Source organism: Centruroides sculpturatus, unplaced genomic scaffold (assembly GCF_000671375.1).
Source record: "Centruroides sculpturatus isolate CEXI.00-Female unplaced genomic scaffold, Cexi_2.0 scaffold1732, whole genome shotgun sequence".
NCBI lineage: Eukaryota > Metazoa > Arthropoda > Arachnida > Scorpiones > Buthidae > Centruroides > Centruroides sculpturatus.
Window position 1 is genome coordinate 125,629 of NW_019385971.1, and position 14,864 is coordinate 140,492.

At 32.2% G+C, this 14,864-nt stretch overlaps 2 protein-coding genes across 2 annotated transcripts in view; one reads left to right on the forward strand and one right to left on the reverse strand.

The window, feature by feature from the left end:
• Positions 1-1,464, reverse strand: part of LOC111612880 (three-prime repair exonuclease 1-like) — a 4,814-nt gene extending 3,350 nt beyond the window's left edge. Inside the window, exon 1 of the mRNA XM_023354163.1 lies at positions 1,444-1,464. The gene's annotated coding sequence lies outside the window, so the exon portion shown is untranslated. The remainder of the gene's footprint in view (positions 1-1,443) is intronic.
• Positions 1,465-9,105: 7,641 nt separating this feature from the next.
• On the forward strand, positions 9,106-10,269 carry LOC111612879 (general transcription factor II-I repeat domain-containing protein 2A-like; the record flags this gene model as incomplete). The annotated part of the gene is made up of 1 exon (XM_023354162.1): positions 9,106-10,269. A coding segment is annotated over exon 1 (1,164 nt), but the record flags the coding sequence as incomplete, so codon positions are not given.
• Positions 10,270-14,864: the final 4,595 nt, after the last annotated feature.

The window sequence follows — 14,864 nt, forward strand, 5'->3', positions numbered from 1 at the left end:
GCTGGAATATATATTGTTGATGGAGGTCATATTTTTCTATTATAAAAGCATTTTTGCGATAAAATACATTGGAGTAAATAATTTTGTAATTATTTAACATTTTTTGTACTTTCCTATTTGTTTTTGGCTACATTACAGCATTTTTTTTGAAAATATACAGTAAGGTTCCATATTACCACCCGATTTTCTCTAAGCCTACTTTCGGACTTTTTGTACAAATGCCTTAAAAAATAATACTTATAGTTACGCTAGCGAAAAATCCAATTAGGAACATTTAGTTTACTAGTTACCAGTACTTTTCGCACAAAAAATGTGGGTATAGTTATGATACCTTGTTTACAATTCACTAAAATGTAATTGGGGTTCCATAATACCACCTTCTCCTCTATTTATAAAAGTCCTCCACCCTCGATTTCCTTAAATTAGGAAACCATCCTTCTAGACTAGGGGTCCCCAAAGTGGTCGATATCGACCCCTTGGTGTCGATAAGAGTTCTCCAGGGGTCGATTAATATACGAGGGTCGAAAGGGGGTCGATTAATACCAAAGATGATCAATTAGACTGTTTAGGAAAAAAATAGAATATTCTAATAAAAAGTCGAAATACTGATATGATCAACAACATTACTGATTACCCTAGTTATAACTTGAGTTTTGCCTTAGCCAACGCCGCTTTAAGCATGTGTTACTCTGTTTTCACGCATCTGGCAACTGTACTAGTGTTACAAACATATTATGAATGCTTGTAGTTCATTATACACAGACTTACGTTGCACTGTTACACTCTAGTAGGGTTGTCATTCTAAGTATTTTATATCTAAATGTAGATATTTTGTCCTTTACAGAGAAAATATCGTAATATATCGAAAATCATTAATATAGTACAGAAGCGTTTGCAAGGAAAAAAATGTTACAATTATTCGAGCTGGAACAATCATTATGGCCTTTCGAATAAAAATGGAGCTATTTAAATCTTCACTGGCACGATCCGATTTTAAATATTTTTCAAACCTGCGAGTACTAAAAGAAAATGAGATTTCCGACCGTAATTTGGAGATATATATTAAACATCGTGATAAATTAAGAGAAGACTTTAAAGCACGTTTCGAAGACTCGAAAAGCGTGTTCCCGAATGGTTTGCTAATGCATTTGACGTAAAAATAGATAATGAAGGTAGTGAACCTGACTTAGAAGATGAACTGAGTGAAATATATGTAGATATCAAAGCTAAAGCATTGTTTAAAAATAAAAACCTCAGTAAATTTTGGAGCAATAACAATATTGTCCTAAATATCCCAAGCTCAGAGCAGAAACCGAACCTTTCTTGCATTCCCAACTTTATACGTGGTTGAAGCTGGTTTTATCCACGCGAACGCAATTTTGACAAAACAGAGGAACAGATTGAACTTGGAAAAACCGTGGTGATTTTGCGACTAAAACTTACCAATTTTCAATCGTATGTCAATAATCTTGCTGCTTCTCTTCGGACACATCCATCCCACTAATATCAACTATTTTAATAAAAAGGCATGTCAACATATTTTTAAGGCATTCAGTAGTAGTCATAAAATGACAGAGGTTTTTTCATCCAATATAACTTGTTATGTTTTCAAAGATAATTGTGTATTTTACGTATTATGACATGTACGGTTTAGAACTATAGGCAAATTTCCATCTATCCATAATTTTGCTATTATTTTTTAAGATTATAAATCAGTGGAAAATATCTCCTTTTTCTGTTAATGTTATTGGGTGGATTTTATAAGATATGAGAACTATAAATTCTTTTGTTGGGTTGTTACGCGGGTCTCCTTATCGCTTAACATTAGAAATACAAAAATGATTTAATGTTTTTGTTAAATACTTAATCTGGGGGTCGATAAGAAGGCAAATATTCCATAAAGGGGTCGACGGGATAAAAAGTTTGGGGACCCCTATTCTAGACAAACAGAGGGCTATTCATAAGAATAGTTTGCCAATTAAGTGGTGCATGAGAAATAACTACTCGGTATCCCCGGCTAGCCCCTCACACAATTATTGCTATTTGATACACTTTATTATTTTACCATACTCAAGCACACAAAACTTCATTTGTACCAAGATTATTCATTATGTTGTAAATTAGATAGTGTTATGAAAAGTCATTTCTACATTATTTGAATACTATTAAATTATATAAAATAAAAATTTTAAAAATTAGTTTAATTCACAAAATATCATTTTGATTTCTTGCATTTTTGCTTTGATACAGGTATAGAATGCCTAACTTAGAATCCTAACAAGTCTATGTTGCTGTTGTTTACTAATACTTTTGTATCAACTATATCAAAAATAACCTCGTGCAGAGGGTAATGGGAGGTCCACGCCAAAATATATCAATATATTGAGTGCTCTATAGCAAATTATATTAAAGTAAAGGAAGCAAACAAAAAATCATTGTATATGGTCACTACTTCCTCAGGGCCCAGGACAATTTGCTCTTCTTGTCTCCCTCCTGGATGTTCCTGATACTTTGTAATATGTATAAGCACTTTCAGTTGTCTTTTGGAAAAAAAACATTGGAGTTTTAAATACCGTTTAAACAGATACTATTCTGATTTTTTTACCTTTAAATTCTTATAAATTTTTGTCATTTGGCCTCAAGTTTCAGAGTTAGACAGTAGAATCTTGCTAAATCAAACTGTGTTAACTCAAAAGTCATCAAGTACTGTACAGTATATAGAGTTCTCTATATAATACAGTCTTGTTAAGTTGAAACTGTTAGTACTTTTAACTCAAATCTATTTTCTGATGTACTCTCCACCCTTTGATAGGTCTGTGATCTTTATTTTCTCTTATATTCCAAGATTGTAATGGCATTGAGATATGGTCAGCTCCATGCTGACCATATCTCAATGCCATTGCAATCTCATATTGACCAATACATTATGTTTCTGGTGTTCTGATTAGAACATGAAGTACCTTGACAATTTCACTCGAAAGTCCAGCATGATTAGCCTTATGTATTCAATCAATCACTGAATGTCCTCCCTCTCCCATCCATTCCCTCATTACTCTAGTGCTAGAAAGTTGTTTACTTCTAGTCAGCAGAAAAACTTTCATTTTGCTGTACAATGGGATAAAAACAAAAACAAAAGGATGTCTCCACTGACATGAAACAGAACAAAGGTTGAAGTTGAAAAAGGAAAAAGAATGAAGAGATAACATTTCAAGAGGAACTTAAATAAAGTGATTTTCTAAGGCTTGTATTGAGTGATGGTGTAATAAATCTAGTAATAAAAAAAGGCCAACATAGTGCTCACAAATTTATACCAAGACTAGACAAGAAGCGTATCACAGTATTAAGAGTGTTAAGACAAAAAATAAAGCATTACCTTTCGTTTTCTTTTATTCTTTTAATACTTAACTTTTATGACTAACAGAACTTATTTACAACATTTCAATTTGACGAAACTCTGACGACTAACAACTGTACCAGTGTTGCCAGATATAAATGTACAATAATTAACAATAAAAATGTACAATAATTAACAAAGAGGAACTTTAAAATATTGTCCTCATTCTTCATCCATGTAGATAGAAAAAATAACACAAACTGCCCAGTTGATATGCAAAATCAACAACATAAAATATATCCAGGATGCCAAACATCATGACCTGGAAACTAAATGATTTTGTCAAGTGCAGATGAATTCTATTCCAGTGTATGAGTCATTAGTGAAAGATAAGGCAGACAAAATTGCTTTTCAAATTGGGCTGTATGACTTCAAAAGTTCCAGTGGCATTTTAACGTTATGTCCTTAGCAGCTGCCACTGAGTCTGAATCATCGATTATGCTTCTGCAAACAAATGAATCAAAGCTATAAAGCCAACTTTTGAGTAGTAAGCAGAACATGCCAATTTTAATGTCAACAAATGGGTCTATGGAAGCAACATAGCAAGCTGAGAATTACTGCTATGTAAGATGGTAGTGAAAAGCTACTCCATTGGAAAATCTGCAATAATTGAAATTTGCTAATTATTTCCATCTTGACTTGGCAATAATTGGAAAATCTGCCAATGCAATATGGATAAAAAGTGTGACCATTCAAGGAATATGGCAACCACTTTGCCAATATAAGGCCAATACAAATTGAGTAGAGAATCATACCTAAATGCAAAATTTCCAGCAAAGAAACGCTTAACTTCAATGTTCAAATGTTTTCAACCACTATTTTATCGGCCCTCTTTAGGAAATGTAAAACAGAAAAACTGTTCTATAAACAGAATGTAGCTGCCTTCTAATTTTAAAAGTTTCAAATAAGTTCAAATAAAGGCTGTGACATTTCATATATGACATATATTTTATGAGTCTAGTATTTCCATGCATTTGATACATGAATGACATCTGTGTTGATGCAGGCTCCACATCTGCCCACCCTTCAGATTTCTACCGCTTCTAATTTCTAATATTATGCCCGTTGAAGACCTTGTGTATTAGCGTAGCTTGATCCCAACAGGGGGAAATCCTGAATCACTGGCGTAACGTGCCAGAGCTGTATTAATATTTCCTTTTTATACGTCACATTTGTGATTTTTTAGCCTGGCTTGCAGCAATCTGCATGTGGATCCTATATATGACAGTATTCTGTCAAATCTATTGTCCTGTAGTGGGATGCAGTAAATTCCAGGAACTCTTGTGTCCTCAGTGCCATCCTTTGCGTTAGACAGAAGGCAGAAAACATTGGGTTTCCTTTTGTATGTTACGAGTACATTTAAAGTACAAAAAGGAAACATTAATACAGCTCTGGCACGTTATGCCAGCGATCTGGGGATTTCCCCATTGGGACCAAGCTATGCTAATACATTAAGGTCTTTGACTGGCATGTTATTAGAACATTAGAAAAGATAGAGATCTACAGAGCAGGCAGGAGTGGAGCCTGCATCAACACAAATGCCATTCATGTACCAAATGCATGGAAATACTATTTAGACTCATAAGATATATGTCATATATGAAACGTCACAGCCTTTATTTGAACTTATTTGAAACTTTTAAAATTAGAAGGCAGCTACATTCCATTTATAGAACGGTTTTCCGTTTTACATTTCCTGAAGAGGGCTGATAAAATAGTGGCCGAAAACATTCGAGCATTGAAGTTAAGCATTTTTTTGCTGGAAATTTTGCATTTAGATGTGATTCTCTACTCTACAGATACAGTTCCAATTTTCTGGTAAAGCTCTTATTTATTGCCAGTACAAATGCTCAGATAACAGCAGCCATCTTCTGAAACTAACTGATGATGACTGAATGGCAAATGGCCCTTGCAGAACAGACATATTGTTCTGCTTCTTGATGGGATTTCATCACATTCCATAGAAGGATTAGATTTCTAATGTATTAGTGCTCTGTTTCTGCTCCAAACACAAGCTATCTTTAATTAACCACTAGATCAAGGAATCATCCATGACATAAATAGTTCAATTGCTGCATTATTTGATTTGTGAAATTTCAAGCAATGTGCATCTCAACAATATCAAATCATGGAATGTTTTAGATGCCATGAGAAATTTTCTGGCTGCTTTGAAGGTTGTTCCTGTGACAACAATTAGAATTTGTTTTGTAAGGCAAGGAATGATAACGATGATCATCCAAATGCAATTAATGACAAAAACAATGAAATCAATAATACATGAATCAGCATAGGAAATATGGAGTGTAACTTTGCCAATTTTGTCAGTGCTGATGATGATGATGCAGTATTTGCTTCATTAACTGACAAACTGCAAGAAATGAAAGAAAGTACAAGTCTGGCTTTGACTCAAGATTTTTCCATGCCTTCAATTAGCAACACAGTGATATGTGATGTCAAAAGCAGAAATTAGCAAAGAAAATTACTGTGATTGTGGCAGTAGTCTTTTGTTACTTTGGACAGGAATTTAAAGTAGGTTTAGCAGAGTGCAAACAGCGTGACTGAATGAGATATATAAAGACAAATAAAAGCAAGATGTTACAACTTTACCTTCAGGGATGCAGCACAAGGGATGTTATGGCACAACTCCATGCATTGCATCCCAATCAGCCCTATCCCAAATATACTAAGTCTTGAGAATGGTAGCTAAATTTTGATGAATGAATGACTTGGATGATGCTCCGAGACCTGGGAGGACCAGGAGTTGTAAGATGGACAACACAGTTATGGACATCACAGCCACATTCACAGTAAACCTAATTACTTTCATTTGCTGTGTGGCTCTGCAGGCATATGATACTCAAGAGGGTCAACCTCTTAAGTATCATACGCACATACAAATTCCAACATCATCAATAGCTTTTTCCTGAAGACTACAATGCAAAGATAAACTTTGCAGAAATGTTTATGGATTTTGGCAACACAGACCCTACCATTCTCAGGTGAATTTTCTTCATGTATGAAACATTCTTTTTACATTTGTAGTGAGGTAAACTCTACTACAAATATAGGTGATGGCTAATTGGTCGGCTGGGAATCACGCCACATGACATTTGCATAGTGCTACGGTTCAGTAAGCACTAATTGGTCATCGAGTCCAGGCAACAGTTCGACACACCGGCTATACGTCACTCTCGTCTAAGTTCAACTTGGGCATTTTTTTGTTCAATAATAAATGTGAATTCTTCTTCCTGGAAAAAATAAGACATTTCCTGAAAATAAGACCTAGTGCATTTTTCAGAGCAAAAATTAATATAAGACACTGTCTTATTTTTGGGGAAACACAGTAACATTTGTTACTGGAAACAAGAAAATCCACATTGCTTGCAAGTGAAGTACATTCAACATCAGTAGAGCACTAACATTTGGGCTAGATTACTTTACTAATGAGTTATTGGGCAATATTTTTATTGATAGCAACCTTAACTCCCAAAAATTCTTGGAATCCTTAGTAGAGTAAGTTGGACCACTGCTCACATATGTAACTCTTGATAATGTCATTTTCTATGAACACAATGAGTCCCTCACCTATTGGGATCTTCCAGTTCTAGTGGTTACATGCCATTTTTCCAGTATTGTGGATTGGTGAAGGAGGTCCATATCCATGGTCTCCCTGCTCTCCTGATTTGATACAATTAGTTTTTTTTTATTGGGGCTACATAAAGGACAGGTTTTACCATATAGCAGTTTAAAATGTCAGATTTATGACAATGCATAACAGATTCTTTCACACAGATAACAGCTGATCAGCTTAGGAGGATTAATGAAGTTATTATGAGTTGCCTTGCATACTGTCAGATAGCATGCATATCCATTTTGAACACCTCATGAAATAGGTAAATTGTCCTTTTCGATAGACTTTCATTTTTCTTGAAGTTCATAAAAGAATGTTTTTCCTTCATTTCAACAAAGAAGCATGAAATTAACATATAATTCTATTTGCGATTAAAATGTTTCTGATTTAAAACAACCCAACAGTCAATGATCAATCTGTATTATATGTACTGTATACAGTGATGACATTCGAAATATTTAACAAAGGGTTCGCTAACAGAAAATTTTTCCTTAACAATTTTTTTTTTCGCTCAAATAGTGCATCGGAAGGCTCTAGTTTAGTAGTGTTACAGAGTATAATACGTATATTTTAATATTTTTAAAAGAATCAAACCATTGAGAAATGTTACATATGTTTAACAAGGTTCGGAAAACTTTGANTCGATCATAAGCGAAAAATATATTAACCTATCCCGTGTTCAAATTTTTTTCTGTTGCGTGTCGCTTCGCGTTGAATTTTCGCCGATGTTAAGCCTAATGTAAAATTTTTAAAATAATAATCGTGGCTATTGTATCGTTAAAAATTATTTTTTTATTTTGTACAAACAAAGTAAATATATTGAAAAATATAAAAACCAAAAAAATATATACTTTAGAAGTTGATCTAGTATCAGAAACGTTCGATTCAGCACGACACACCATCCTCAGAAAAACACCACACAAAAGTGCCAGTGCTGCCAGCTAAAACACACACACCAACAAAAAATATTGGAGTAGCCCAAGACATAGCCAGAGATTGCAGCGCTACAGCACTAGCAAAAATTTAAATTTGCCTACTGGAATGCTTTCGGATAAACGACGCTCTACTGTATTATTAAACCAGTACATTCACCGATATTGTCGATTTGCGCTGAAAAATTGAAATATATAAGACCAGGTTACTTAATGCATGCATTAATTCTAGAGATTTGGAAGGGTTGCATTCGGCCTCGAAATACTTAATGAAAAGATTAGAAAGCTCTTAATTTAATGTCTTGATTTTAGTAGTTTTGCATGTTCTTGCATTTTATTGAATTTCATCTAGTGCAGGGATGAGCAACACGCGGCCCGCGGGCCGCTTGCAGCCCGTTAAACATGTTTATGCGGCCCGCCAAGCATTTTTAAAATTGAATTTATTTTATCGATTTTCTCCCATCAATATATTGTTATAAAATTATTTATAATAAAATGGTAGTACATACTAAACCGAAACAATTTTTTGTGACGGGTTACTCACTTGTCGGCGAGTTGTTGAAACATGCAATATGAACGCGCCGCGTCTGTGCTTGTTTGTGTTTGCTTCTGTCACACAGTCAGACTGGTAAGCTGTTAACTAGCAATTTTAGCAATTCTTGTGTTTCTTGAAAGGCGTGAGTGCAATATTATTGTCAAAAAGGTAATATTGGAGTTTTTTTTTATTCAAAATTAAGTTTTCCTACAAATTTTTTTAACTTTCAAATTTTTAATCCATAATAGCATGTCGGAATAGCAAACAAAAAAACGGAAGGTTGCGGATGATCACAGGCATTTCCAAGAAAAGTGGAAATTTGATTTTTTTTTCACTTTCGTCGAAGATAAAGCTGTATGCTTAATATGCTCAGAGACTGTGTCGACATTAAAAGAATATAACATATAAAGGCATTACGATACAAAACATCAACAACAATATAAAAACTTAACAGGACAACTCCGGATAGATAAGTTTAATCAAATGGAGAAAAACTTGGGAAAACAACAGCCTATTTTAAAAAATCAAGCCATTTTATCAAATACGGCAGTAAAGGCTAGTTTTGTTGTCAGTCAAATACTGAAAAAAAATGAAACCCTTTGCGGATTGAGAGATGATAAAAGAATGTCTGACTGCTGTTGCAGAAATAGCATTTCCTGAAAAAATAAACATTATTTCAAACATTAGTTTATCAAGATTCACCATTGCAAGGAGAATTGAAGACTTGTCCGAGAATATAGCAACAACGCTTCGTGAACGCATTGCAAAATTCGAATACTGTTCTTTGGCACTTGATGAGAGTTGCGATATTAGCGATACAGCACAACTGGCTATATTTTTACGTGGTATTGACACCAAATTTAATATTACCGAAGAATTGTGTTCACTGATTCCAATGCAAGGGACTACAACCGGCAAAGACCTGTACGATGAACTAAAGTCTGTGTTGGAAAATTTTTCAATTTCATTAGAAAAGATTATTGGTATATCGACAGATGGAGCACGAGCAATGTCAAGCATGGAGGTAGGAGTATCGGGAAGGCTATTTCAAGACATTAAGAAGGTCACAGGAAGGGAAATATTCGTTAACCACTGCATAATTCACCAGGAAAATTTGTGTGCGAAAAGATTGAGTTTGCCAAATGTCACAGTACCAATAATTAAACTAATCAATTTTATAAAGTCGCGCGCGTTAAATCACCGTGAATTTAAAGAATTCCTGAAAGATTTAGAAACTGAATATGGCGACGTGGTTTTTAATACCGAAGTACGTTGGCTTAGTAGAGGTGCAATGCTAAAAAGAGTATACAACTTAAAAAGCGAAATACAATTGTTCTTGGATATGAAGGGATATGCCTTTCCTCATTTTGGTAATAAAGAATGGATGTGCGATTTTGGGTTTCTTATCGACATGACTCAGCATCTCAATGATCTTAATGTGGAACTTCAAGGCAAAGGACAGTTTATTCACAATTTGTATGATAAAATTCAGGGCTTTGAGCGCAAATTAAAATTGTGGAAACAGCATCTTTTGCAGAATAATGTGTCTCACTTTCCACATTTAGAAAAAGAAAACGTTACTACTTCTCAAAAATACGCACAATATATAGACATTTTAATCAACGAATTTCAATTACGATTCCAAATGTTCAAAGCTGAGAAGACAGCGGTTTCCATGAAAATGTTTTCCTCGCCATTTAATATCGATGTGGATACAGTTCCCGAAGACTTTCAAATGGAAGTGATTGACATGCAGAATAATACCGATTTAAAAAATGTATTTTTCTCAGTAAACATCGAAAATTTTTATAAATCTTATGTGAGCCCTGAGAAATTTCCGCTTTTGACGAAAAATGCAAAGCAAATGATGTCTCTGTTCGGAAGTACGTATGTTTGCGAACAATTATTTTCAACCATGAAATTAATCAAAAATGACCACCGATCAAGACTGAGTGATGCACGATTAGAAAGCTGCGTACGTGTAGCTACCTCATCAATTCCGGCTGATATTGATCAGCTTGTATCGAAAAAACAGTGCCAAATTTCTCATTAAAAATTTCAAGTAAATTCGTTTTTCTGTTCTTTTCTTGTTTGTTTTTATTTTGCATTAAAATTTGTATATGAAATCTTTACTTTTTTTAAATTTTATATTTTTTTATTCTAATGTTTATTATAAATAAAGTTTTGTAAATTATTAATAAGTGTTACTTTATGTGTGGCCCACCAAAAAATTTTAAAATTTAAATTGGCCCGTTGATTAAAAAGGTTGCTCACCTCTGATCTAGTGTATTATTATATAACGTTTTAATGTTTGATTATCCTATGCATATATTTATATACATATTTTGTTATTTATAAGAATAATTTTTATTTTATTTTATTTTTCTTTATGCATATATATGCACAAAGAAAAATAAAATAAAAATTCTTATAAATAACAAAATACATATATATAAATATATGCATAGCATAATACGTGTATATGTCATTCGGTATTTTTATTTGTATTTAAATTTATGTTCTATTTTATTTATATTCGAATATCTCAGCCTGATGATGGCCAACATATTTGGCTGAAAACGTTTGCTTATTCACTAAATTTTCTCAGCAAATTAAGGTGTTATGTTTTTTGATTCAGATAGTTAATTATAATTATTGTCAGCAGACAAAAATTTGAAAAAAGTTTAAAAAGTATCGTCACCACAGGGCAGTTTTTTAATCTGCATTTACCAGCGTCATTTTTACGTAGATAAAACGCCGAAACAACCCCAACAAGGAATGATGGAAACTAGAATACGTCCGTATACCGCTAATTCTCTTTTTGTTGAATATTTTGATGTACTGTACATATTTTGCTACGTGATCAATATGAAGAATTTTTATCGAAATCTTCGTCAGTTCATCCACACTTCATAACGGAGGTTGGTGCAGAATGACCGGTCCAGATATTTTCGATATAATTCACCAACATGAAAATCATCAATAATATAAAATTTCGTCTAATTCAAGCAAACATTCCTTCTCTAAAAAACGTAATTTTAGTAAAAGTAAATAATATAGCAAATTCTTACTTACTTCAAATGAAAACGGCATTATTATTGTCATTAGTTTTGGCATTTGTTTAGGTTTAGAAAGAACAAATAAAACGCTACTACCATCAATAGGAGCTGTGAATTTCACTACTTGAAATCTGTCGTATGTCGCATATATTGAAATTGCACAAAGATCAGCTTCCTTATATATATAAATAAACTATTATAGATAATAATAATTAATTTCACAGATTAAATTGAACTGTTATTACTATTCTTACCTTTCTTTGTATTTTTCCAATTAAACCATTCCACGTACCGTTGTCTAATTCAATTCCAAATACTTTTTCAACAGGTTCAATAATTTCATATCTATGTAAAATATCTTATAAAAATTTTATATTTTCATATATTTTTATGTATAAATAAAATGAATTTACTTACTGAACATTTTTTAAATTTTGAATGACTGAACATAAAAATTTAAAATCGATACCATCAAAGACTACAGTGTTATTAATTTTCTTCACTTTTAAATAAGGAGAAAACTTAAAATATTTTAAAAATAGAAATAAGATATATTTTTTATAAATAATTTAAAGTAAATTAATACCAAACTTACAGGTACTCCAGTAATTCTTATTTTATTAACACTTTTACTTTGATGTGTATTTTTCATGGTTTGTTCTATAATAAATGATATTAATCAACGCTTAAGTTTTGATATCTTTTTATATGTATGTATTTTCGTTAATTTAATAACCTATGTATAAAATATAAAACAAGAAATTTCGTAACTTCTTTAGCAAAAATTTGAAAATTGTGATGATGCCATCTGATGTGATATATCACATAAAAGTAAACTTTATATAATTAATTAGTATTCAAAGACAAGAAAAATGATTCAAAAATAATAATCTTGAGCTTAAAGAAGAGTTTAATTAAGAGGAAAATCTTCATTAAATCTAATACCACTGAGAAACCGACAGAAAGATACCTCTATATGTTTCTGTCACATGGAAGTCTAAATAACACAATTTACCAACAAATGCCTCTAATAAAAAACTATCCGGAAAACAGTTACAACTTTTTGTAAAAAAAAGAGATTATCATTGAGTTTTACACTGGGTGAAGAAAATTGTTTCCCCACACACAAACACTCATACATATAGTAAAATACATCAATTTTTTTTCTTTTTTGAATTTTAGGCGTTTCATGGCAGCTGTAGTAACTGTCTATGGTAAAAGTGAAATATTTTATGAATAGATTATATATAAAGTTAAAAAACTTATAAATGAAGAAAACTACTTTTGTAAAAACAAAAATTTAATGTGTTTATTATTTCACATTAATAAATTAATTTAATTATCCATCATAATGTTTGTACTTGTACCAAGTACAGCTGAATAAACTGAAACGCTTACAGTTTTTACAATAAATAATCAGTGTAAATCAGTTTTCTTCCGACTTTTCCTAATGCCTGAATATTGTTATCCGAAAGCCGAAAATTGGTGCACGTATATCTAATTACAGTATATATAACAGAGAGAGAGTACCAGGAAGAGCCGCGCAACTCTGTCTCAGACAGTTTTGCTCGGTTCATGCCAGTTAATAAATACGTAGACTTTTATAGTTGCTGTAGTTCTTCAACAGAAAAATTATATTTCTTTAGACTATACATACATGATAAGTGAATTTCTTTTAGTCTCTTGACACGCTTTTGAGGTGATAACAATTCAATGGCATAGTCTTAACTTTTTTTATTGTATAGCAGATATTCATTCACTGCACAATGCCTACAATAAAAGATCGACTCCTCCATGGAATCGTTATCACCTCAAAAGCGTATCAAGAGACTGAAAGAAATTGACTCATCATGTACGTATAGTCTAAAGAAATATAATTTTTTGTTAAAGTAAATGCGTCCCGGAATTTTTTTTAAAATAGCTTTTTTTCAAGTTAATTAACCTCTTAACGGACGCGTACTGTCTTGTTTGCATTTATAAAAAGATGTTCTGTTAAATAAAAATTTGTATCAATATCAGTTTATGCAGTTCATAAATTTATCGTATTGTTGTTCACCGCTTAACTTTTCCAAAAGTATATGGGCTAGTACATGTACATCATTATCTATCACATATAGGAATTTTTTAAATTATTTTTGCAGAAAAAATTATTTATAGCGTATTATTAATTAGATATTTAAAACCTATCTGTAATGAAATCTGTGTTTTACGGACAGCAGAAAACGAACCTTTAAAAACATTAGGAAACATACAAAAATTCATCCGTAAAATTGTTTCCCTATTTATAGAAAGAAAATCGAAATTTCTTTGAAAGAGAAATTTGCATTTTTTTCGTGCGAAAAGTAAATCTGGTCTGACAAAAAAAAATGAGAAAATAATTTATTTGTTTAGTCAAAAGACTCCATTATTAATTACATTATTAAATATGCCGTAAAAAATTAATTCTATAAAAATTTCATTAAGTGTAAGTTTTCTTTCTGAAAACATTAACTTATAACTTATTTTTCATTAATTATTGAAAACATTACAATGTTTTGGTATATACATTTTAGTCTGCTATTTTATACACCATTTTTTGTTGTATTTCAAATTATACATGATGTTTCATATGTCTGGATATAAAAATTATCTTGATCTTTGTCCTTTCTTTGACACGAAAACAATAACACTGAATGAAGAGGAATGAAGTGAAATCATTTTTCATGCATTAGGTGTTAGAGCTTACAAAGGGTTTAGCATAATGCATTCAGATTTGTCACTTATTTCATACCATGATCTGAATGCAGCCTGTTATATTTTTTCGCCAGTTATTACGGAGTGAACGTCTTTACCATAGAAAAAATTCTTTACACAGAACCAAACTTTATCTATAAAAAAGCAACACCGAGCAACCGAATTTCTAGTTCTCTATACTAATAGCCACTTTACACATGATCTGTGCCATTCGTATAAATGCATTAAAACCATATCACAATTAATTGAATAAGTAGAGATTTAGTGTACTAAAATTGAATACAGTAGAGCATCAATTATCCAATCCCCGATTAATTGTCACATCGGTTAAACGATCGTTCTAGTCGGCAAATTCAAATGCCCGCTAGTGATGTGCCGCTAAGATATTTGGCTATGTCTTGGCTACTTTAATAGCATTTTTACGTGTCTTAGCTGGCAACATGGCTCGACCATGACAGGGGGCCATTATTTAAACGAGGCTTAATTTTCTAATTTTTAACGATACAATAGCGACGATTATTATTTTTAAAAAATTTTTGTTAGGCTTAATATCAATGAAAATTCAAGTAGGTTAATAGCG